At 51.3% G+C, this 8,831-nt stretch overlaps 1 protein-coding gene across 1 annotated transcript in view; it reads left to right on the top strand.

Moving 5' to 3' along the window:
• Positions 1 to 7,976: 7,976 nt before the first annotated feature.
• The window catches only part of Zswim6 (zinc finger SWIM-type containing 6), a 160,826-nt gene continuing 159,971 nt past the window's right edge, over positions 7,977 to 8,831 (top strand). The window contains exon 1 of the mRNA XM_021208416.2: positions 7,977 to 8,640. Coding sequence (XP_021064075.1) covers positions 7,986 to 8,640 — 655 coding nt within the window. The 5' untranslated portion in view covers positions 7,977 to 7,985. The remainder of the gene's footprint in view (positions 8,641 to 8,831) is intronic.

Here is an 8,831-nt window from a genome sequence, read left to right as displayed (position 1 = left end):
CTGTCTTTTCATTATTTTTGCTCCTGAAAGTAACCTTTCACCCACATTCCTGTCAGTAAATAAAACTCATAAACTTAATAAAACTCATTGGTTTACCACGTTGGACTTTGGTGGCATCTGCACTTTGATCTGGCAAAGGCTCCCTATTTGGAGTGAGTAGATGTGTATGTTATGTCTCTCCCAGAAAAAGTTTTGTCATACAACACACTCATACACAAAATATCTTTTAAAAACTAGAGATGGAGAACTGACGCAAAAGTAACTTAATAGAGCTTAAGCAGTTTGTGTTTATGAGTCTTTATAATGGACTTGGGAAAAGATTTCTAGTCTGTGGAGTTGAACATCTTAAGTTTCAGTGCTTAAGTAGATCCTGTGTTCTAGATAGTTCTCCTGAAACTTTTGTGTACTCTGTGGTCTGGAGGTGCCTATGAGAGCTGATTCATATTGGAAAACTTCAAATCCGGTTTTGCTGCAATTGCATCTTTACGTTACTACTTGTGGGTTTTTTTTGAACATTTATTAGAAGTGACACTTTTCCTGTCTGCATCGTCATGGTGCTATTCCTGCCAGGAAGTGACTTCACAATGCTAAAAAAAAAAAAAAAAAAATATTGTGGGTGATAACACACCCTTAGCAAATCCATTTTAAGGTTTGGTTTAGACATTTTAAACTGATTTTTTAAAATATTTTTAGTTGCTTATTTTATGTGAGTGCTTTGCTGCATGTATACCTGCAGGCCAGAAGTAGAGCATCATATCCCGTTATAAATTGTTATGAGCTACCATGTGGCTCAGGACCTCTGGAAGGGCAGCCAGTACTCTTAACCATTGAGCCATCTCCCTAGCCCTTAAACTGACTTGTAAGTCTGTCTTAAATGGAAATACTCTTTTTTTTTCTAGTAATAAGATACCCCCAAGAGATACCTGGTTGTCTAAATTCTACATCTAAATTCTACTGACAGGAATGAAAACTAATAAACTATTTGATCACTTTGGAAAATGCTTATGCTATGTGCTTGCAACATGACCTGTTGGTTATGATTATTATATTATTATTTTGAGACAGGATCTCTTTATGCAACTGACTGTCTTAGAACTCACTCTGTAGAACAGGCTGACCTCAGATTTACAGAGATCCACCTCTACCCCCTGAGATCTGGGATTCAAGGTGTGTACCAACATGTCCTACCCTTTCTATTTTCCTTTCTGACACAGGGTCCCGTGCTGACTTGGAACTTGCAACGTAGACCAAATGGGTCTTGAACTCCCAAAAATCCTCCTGCCCTCTGCCTCAGTATTGGGATTAAAGGTGTGTGCCACCACCCCTGGCACAAGGTGCTTTCTAGAATGACATTTTTCTTTTAACTGATTTTTTTTTTCCATGATCACTTTTTGTGTGTATGGGTATCTTGGCTGCATATGTCTGTGTGCTGCCTGCTTTCAGTGCCCTTGGAGGTCACAAGAGGGCATCAGATCCTCTGGAACTGGAGTTAGAGATGGCTCTGAGCCACCAGGTGGGTTCTGGGGATCAAACCCAGGTGCTAAGCCATTCCTCCAGCAACATGGGGTGATGTTATTTTCTACAAATGTGTCCCTCATACATGTGAGAGCCTTCGGTTCCATACTATAGTTCTTAGAATGTCCTAAATATGTCTGCCTTGTATCATATCACTTATCAGAGATGAAAAAAAAAGTATATTAATGGAAATTGGGGTTATTAATATTTTAAACTGTGATTCCTTTGTGTCGCCTTTACAGTCTTTAAAAGTGGGGGCTCTGTCTTTCCTGTTGACATGGGCAGAAACTGAAGTAAATGTCTTTATCCACTTAAATACTGCATTATAACTGATAATGATCTTAAAATATTGAAAAGTAAGTTTTCAAAGGCAAAAGTGAGAAGACTGCAACTGTTTTTTTTTGTTTGTTTGTTTGTTTTGTTTTTTTTCAAGACAGGGTTTCTCTGTGTAGCCCTGGCTGTCCTGGAACTCACTCTGTAGACCAGAAATCCGCCTGCTTCTGCCTCCCAAGTGCTGGGATTAAAGGTGTGCGCCACCACTGCCCAGCTTGAGGCTGTGACTGTATGCAGCATTTCCTTGTTGGTAGGCTTTTAGGCCGCTGTCAGGTCTCACAGACACACCAGGGCTGTGATGGTTCTCTACAAACGAGCTTCCCCGTCACACTTCGAATTGGAAGGCAGACTAGTACCGCCATAGTCTGGCCCGCTTTCACAAGACTAAGACTGCACCTCACACTATATGCACAACTAAGTTTTCAACTTGACAATCGATGAGAGTAGCCTACCCACTGAAGAAAGCAAACGCAATGCCTCTGGAGAGCTGATCGAGTCAAATTTTCAAAACTTCAAAATACAAAGTAAACTTGTGAAGCGACTTGCCGACCCGAGTCCTTGGAATACGTTGAGTTGAGATGATGGATGATTTTTTTTTTCCCAGAATTCCAGACCGTAACCAAAGTTTCCTGTTCTAACAGAACACATTTTCTTAGGATAGAAAGTGGTTGCTCATGACTGTAGGAGGTTCCACTTTAAGGGATAAGATGGCAAGGTCCAGAGGGTGACAGGGAAGCGCGGCATGTTTCCAGATTTTTTCCTATTCTGAGGAATCCGTGGCACAGGGCTAAAATGACCAGTTCTAAGCCTCACATCTTGGCGGAAAGTGAAATTGAAGAGAGCCAAGAGAAGTCTGTATTTCTTTTTGTTTTGTTTTGTTTTTTGTTTTTGTTTTTTGTTTGTTTTTGTTTTTCGAGTCAGGGTTTCTCTGTATAGCCCTGGCTATCCTGGAACTCACTCTGTAGACCAGGCTGGCCTCAAACTCAGAAATCCGCCTGCCCCTGCCTCCCAGGTGCTGGAATTAAAGGCGTCCACCACCAGACCCGCCTAAGTCTGTATTTCTAACAAGTGCTCAGGGTGGTTCTTATGAACTGGCAAGTTTGAGAAATGCTGACTAACGCCAGGAGCTCTGGCAATGAACTCAAGCTTGAATCTTTGCTCGATTGGACCACATAATTGTTGGCAAAATTCTTTGTGCCTCAGTTTCCTTATTTGATTCTTACGTAAAGTTGCTGGGACACTGAGCTATCTGTAAAGGCCCCAGCACCGTGTCTGTGGTCACTCTTGAAAACACAGGAAGAAGTTAGTGGCTTGATTCTCTGGGATTTAACAAAGAGAAAATGAGTTTCCAAACTTTCCCCTTTTTGAAGATGGAGCAGTTGTTCTAAACTGGCTAGTTCTCCATCACTCCTCACTCTCTACTTTTGCCTGCGTTTATTTGGTAGAAATGACTGACTGGGCTGGAAGATTCTCTGGGCATTTTCCCACTCCAGGCATTTATTGATGAAGTGTCATCTCTAAGACCCCATTCTTCATCCCTTTTATCCACACAACATGGAATTATCTGTCATTCCATTGGAGGGGAGATTAATGCTTGGTTCAGAGGTTAACTATGCTATTTGAAGCTTTTATTCCCTTCTAAACAATTGAATTATATTCCATGGAACATTATTGACTTTGGTTATTATACAAAAAAAATATATCCCAGTATGAAAAATAGCATGAAAATGAGCATAGCTTTGTGTCTGTCTGCAAATGGCTTGAAGTTCCTTAAATCTAATCCAATTTCCATGTCTTGGAATCTTCCTGCTAATGGCAAATTATTGTCTTAATTAGCTGAGATGACTAGTAATAATGATGAGGCAATGTGGTTTTCTTTTCCTGCAGTCCCAAATACTGGGACTGTGTGAAGTTCTTACTCCCCAAAGAGTAACTTTCAAAACTCACGTGTTAACTTCAGATTCCCCTGTCCAAGGGTGTGCGCTTTATGCCCCTTTTCCATGTGGGCAGGAAAATTTAGTGCTTTGGGGATTTGACAAACTGGCCTCTAATTCGATTCAAAGATTTCAGTTTTCATTTCTTTGACATTCATGATGAATAGGCCAAGCTGGCCTTGCATGCCTCATCCTCCTGCCTCTGCTTCCTGTGTGATTACAGGCAAAGAAGTGAGAGGAACCCTGTTAGATCTCAGGCTAAGCCTCCACTTCCTTTCTTAGAATCCTGTGTCTTCTTGCAGGCCTGCTATCCATCTAGCTGTGCACCCAGTCACATGGGCCAGGTGCTGTTTTTGGCGCCTGGGAATAGATGGGGTTTTCTTCCTTGAGTTCATCAGTTCAGCTACGGGGAGAACTCTTTATGGAGTAGACTGGGGAGACTATCTTCTGACCTCACTGTGATGTGGGGTTCTGTGATACCAGGATGAGTCACAGCCCTTTCAGCAGTCTGGTTCCCTACCGTTGCCTAATGGTAGACACCGGACATGGCTCCAATCCTGGTTTGGTCCCTTGGGTAGAGGCCTGGTAGGAAAGGGAAACTGTAAGTAATTTAGTAATAATTTATACGAATAGCAGGAAAATAACGAATCCTTAAAATAGAGAAGCAGCACAAGAACCAGCCAAAGATGGCTTACTGTCACTGAATTCATGGGAGTAGCTAGCTATGGGGAGAAAGCTTGGTGTTGCAGGGGAAGGGGCTCTCAGAGGCTCTGGAGAAGCAGACATAATCCCAACGGCTCAAAAAACGTGTAACCTGGCAAGAAAGAGAAGACAATAGCTCAGCACAGGGTGATAGTTGGCGCAATGGTATAAATGTCTTAAGACAGAAAGTAGTAAGGGTGCTCAGAGAGAAGCCACACACCAAGGTGGGTTTTTCCAGAGGAAGTAGCCTTTAAGCAAGTTCTTGAAGGAAGGGGAGGAATTTAACAAATTCCAAGAGGAGAAAGAGAGATTTCAGGCCTCAGGAATGTATTGAGCAAATGTGTGGGGCAGGCATGTCCTGTTGGGACATAACAGCATTCCTGTTGGGGAACTGGGGAAAAAAAAAATCTTTTGCCTTTTAGAAGACAAGGCTGGAAAGTTGGGTTTGGTTAAGACGAATCACAGTCTGAACTCTTCCCAGTTGGCAGCATAGAGCCATTTCAAGCGACTTGAGCAGGAGGGTGACACCAACAGGAATTTACTTTGGGAAGCATGGCAGCTGGGTGAGGAAGAACTCTGGGGACAGGCTAAGCAGACATGCCAGCCAGCAACAAGGCCCTGCACAGGGAAAAGAAAAAGCTGTGAGCAGTGAGAGGGGCTAGGATAGTCAACTCTGCAGGTGAATCTGGGGGAGCTGCACCGAAGAAGTTATCAAAGGGGACTGCAGCTTGGGGGATCCTGATAGGTCACCGCTGGGAGACAAGAAATGCAGGGGCAAGGCAGTACTTTAATAGGCACTTTGACGGTGAGTGCTGTGATCTGAAGAGATGAGCCAAAGTTTAGGGGTTTGAATGGTGTTGACTCTCCACGGGGTGTCATCAGAGTCAATCACAATAGGCTGTAGGATGAGGGCACATTAAAGTTTGGAGGAAGAGAAACAACAAACAAAAATGAGGTAGAGGAAGATGACCAGAACAGAAGAGACAACAGGATGCCAGAAAAACCCAGGAAAGAGGGGAACCATTCAAAAGAAGAGTGGGCAGAGTGTCTGAGACCCCAGGGAGATCAAGTAGGGTTGGTCCATACTCAGTGGCCCTGGGCTTTCTTTGAATTAGAAAATGAAGCTGGATTGCCTCAGGGCTAGGGGTATAGTTCAGTCCTAGAGCTTTCATGCTGGAGGGCCTATGTTCCATTCCCAGCAAAAACTTAACAAAAAATGACTGGATCCCTCCAGGGAAGGGCCATGCCTTAGATCCAGCCTCTTTAGTTCATTGCGATGTCAAATTCTTTAATGTTAGCCCCCTCTAAAGGTATGCATTTTCCTGTAATGGAAATGAATCTCTCCCACCAACGTCGCATCTGACCCTTAATGAGTCATTTATTCTGTCCGAGGACTCCAGTTCTGTCCTTTTTAACTCATTCAGAGATCCGTGTACACTGGTGAAAATGTTCAGCGACCTGTACTGCGCACGTTTTTGTCATGACTTTCTGAGGAGACTAGAGATCACTCTTCTTTCTGCTCCGATACTCTAAGTTTTAAAGTCTCTTAAAATTATTTTTTAAAAATACACACACACACACACACATAAAACAACCGGAGGAAAGAGACTTCCTCTTCCACTTGCCCATAAAGGTCTTCCAGTTTTCTGCCGGCTTTTTCCTAGGCACCGAGGAGGTGCCTAGAAAAATACTGGATGAATATACAAAAACATGTCACCAAAATTTTCCTAACAAGCAGCTATGGAAAGTCTGCCAGCGTCCTGTCTCCAGGGACTTCTAGCCTGGGGCTCCTGATGCCCGACATGGATCACGTCCAATGTCTCGGGCGGCCTTCGCTTTGAGTGGGCAATTTTCTTTACAACGCCGACGCGCGTAGTCGCTTTAAATTCAGACCAGGTAGGCAGTGGGGAGTAGCCAATATGTGAAAGTGTCAGAGGAGCTAGGGCTTATCTCCAACAATAGGACAGTATCTCTAACACTGTTTACAGTAAAAACAGAAGGTGGGGCAAGAAGTCAGGGTGTCTAACGTGGTCATTAAGCCTGCGGCTTGGCTGAGATCTAACCAAGCTCTGCAGAGTGCGAAGAACAATGTCCGCAGGGTTCCCGGTTCAGACGGGGACTCGTTTCTCCGCCTCCGCTGGCGCCCGGGCACCGTCTCCCAGCGCTGCTCGCTCGTCCTGCTGCCTTGCAGCGGGAGGACCCGCCGGTCAGGCGCCGCCAATGCTGCAGGGAGCGCAGCGCGCGTCCCGTGCGCCAAGGACTCCAGGTCTCAGCCCCGCCGCAGACTCCAGAGCGCCCGCGGCTGCGGTCCGCCACCGGGCGGCCGTGAGCGCGACAACCGCCTCGCGATCGAGAGTTTGCGCGATTCTCTGCCCGTGTGTGCGCTCTCACTGGAGCGGCCGGACCCCCCGGGTCTGCAGCAGGTCGCGGCAGAGGGCGACTGGGGCTCCCGGGTGAACCCGGGCGGGCCGGCTTCTTGGCCCGAAGGGCTGAAAGAGTGCGAGGGCGGGGCGGGGCAGGGCGGCGCGGCGCGGCCGGCTCGGGACGCGCGTCCAGCGGCTGCGGGGCAGCATCCGAGCGCTGCGCGTGTCCGGGCGCTCGATCGACTCGGCTCCCTGGCGTGTCACCGGGCCGGAGCGAACCCGGGGCTCAGGGGCTGGGTGCGCTGCAGTTACGCGGGGCAGCCGCGCCCCTTCCCCACCTGGGTCGGCGAAAAGTGAAGTGGAAAACAGTGGCTGAGCTCAGCCCTCCACCCTTTCCCCCCCGCGCACCGCAGCCTCGGCCGAGGGTGGGGGAAGTTCGCTCCGCCGGGTTGGAAGGAAAGCAGGCGGCCTGGGCTGCGCCTCCCCCGCCTTCCTCTCGGCCGCGTCCCCGGGGCTTCACGCAGCATTTCTTTGTTTTGAAAGCGCCTCCTCCGCCCAGAGGCTTTTCCCCGCGGGGCCGGCTGACTGGGGGGTGGGGCATCGAGCAGTCGGCCCGCCCTCCATTTAGTCCGGAGCCCTCCCCCCCTCCCCGCCCCGCGGCGACCCACGAGGAGCGTCCTCACTCGGCGGACATCAAAAGGAGGCAGGGCGCTGGAGGGCTAAGTTGAGCAGACAGGGGGCGCAGAGACCCACCCACCCTTCCCCTTGGCAGACGGCCCGACCCCTCCCGCGGAAACCCCGCCTGAGCCCCGCCCCCCGCGTCACAGCGGCCTGACATTCTCACAGCCCACCCGGGCACCCAACCCGGGCGCCCCCGCCACCCCCGTGTCCACGGAGCGCTCTATTTATGTTTCAGCCCAGTGATTTGCATAGGCCCCGCCCCCTCCCCTAGGTTCTCCCTATCGGCTCTCCTCCTCGGCGACGTCGTCACGGCCTAGGCCACACCTCCCGTGCCCCTACAAGGAGCGGCGGGCCCTAGATGGCAGCGTGGCGTCGCCACGGCGTGTGCGTGTCGCGCTTCCTTGTGCCGTTTATAGGGTCCCGGCACTTCCGCTGTCGGGTTAGAAGCGGCGCGGTCATGGCGGAGCGCGGACAGCAGCCTCCTCCCGCGAAACGGCTCTGCTGCCGGCCGGGCGGCGGCGGCGGCGGCGGCGGCGGCGGTGGGGGCAGCAGCGGCGGCGGCGCGGGTGGCGGCTACAGCTCTGCCTGTCGGCCCGGCCCGCGGGCGGGCGGTGCGGCGGCGGCGGCGGCGGCGTGCGGGGGCGGCGCGGCACTGGGGCTGCTGCCGCCGGGCAAGACCCAGAGCCCCGAGTCTCTGCTGGACATCGCAGCGCGCAGGGTGGCGGAGAAGTGGCCGTTCCAGCGCGTGGAGGAGCGCTTCGAGCGCATCCCGGAGCCGGTGCAGCGCCGCATCGTCTACTGGTCCTTTCCCCGCAGTGAGCGGGAGATCTGCATGTACTCGTCCTTCAACACCGGCGGCGGCTCCGCGGGCGGCCCCGGCGACGACAGCGGCGGCGGCGGCACGGGCGGCGGCGCGGGCGGCGGCGGCGGCGGCGGCTCCTCATCCTCGCCCGCCGCCACCTCAGCCGCCGCCGCCACCGTCGCCGCGGGCACCGGGACCCCGTCGGTGGGGGCGGCCAGCGCTGCGGACGGCGGCGACGAGACGCGGCTGCCCTTCCGCCGGGGTATCGCGCTGCTGGAGAGTGGCTGCGTAGACAACGTCCTGCAAGTCGGTGAGTCACGGGGCCGCCGCGGGCCGTCGGTCCTTCGGTCTGTCCTCCTGTCCCTCGGGGGTGGGGGAGGGAAGGGTCTCCCCTCCGCTCCCCTGGGCCGCCCCGGGACCGGCGCGCGGTGCAGCAGCGGGCGACTCGGACGGTCCCCGAAGCGGAGCGCCCATTTCCTCCCGCTGGTCCCCGCCCCCGTC

The sequence above is a fragment of the Mus pahari genome, chromosome 11, assembly GCF_900095145.1.
Source record: "Mus pahari chromosome 11, PAHARI_EIJ_v1.1, whole genome shotgun sequence".
Classification (NCBI taxonomy): Eukaryota; Metazoa; Chordata; class Mammalia; order Rodentia; family Muridae; genus Mus; species Mus pahari.
This window is presented reverse-complemented; position numbering and strand designations above follow the sequence as displayed.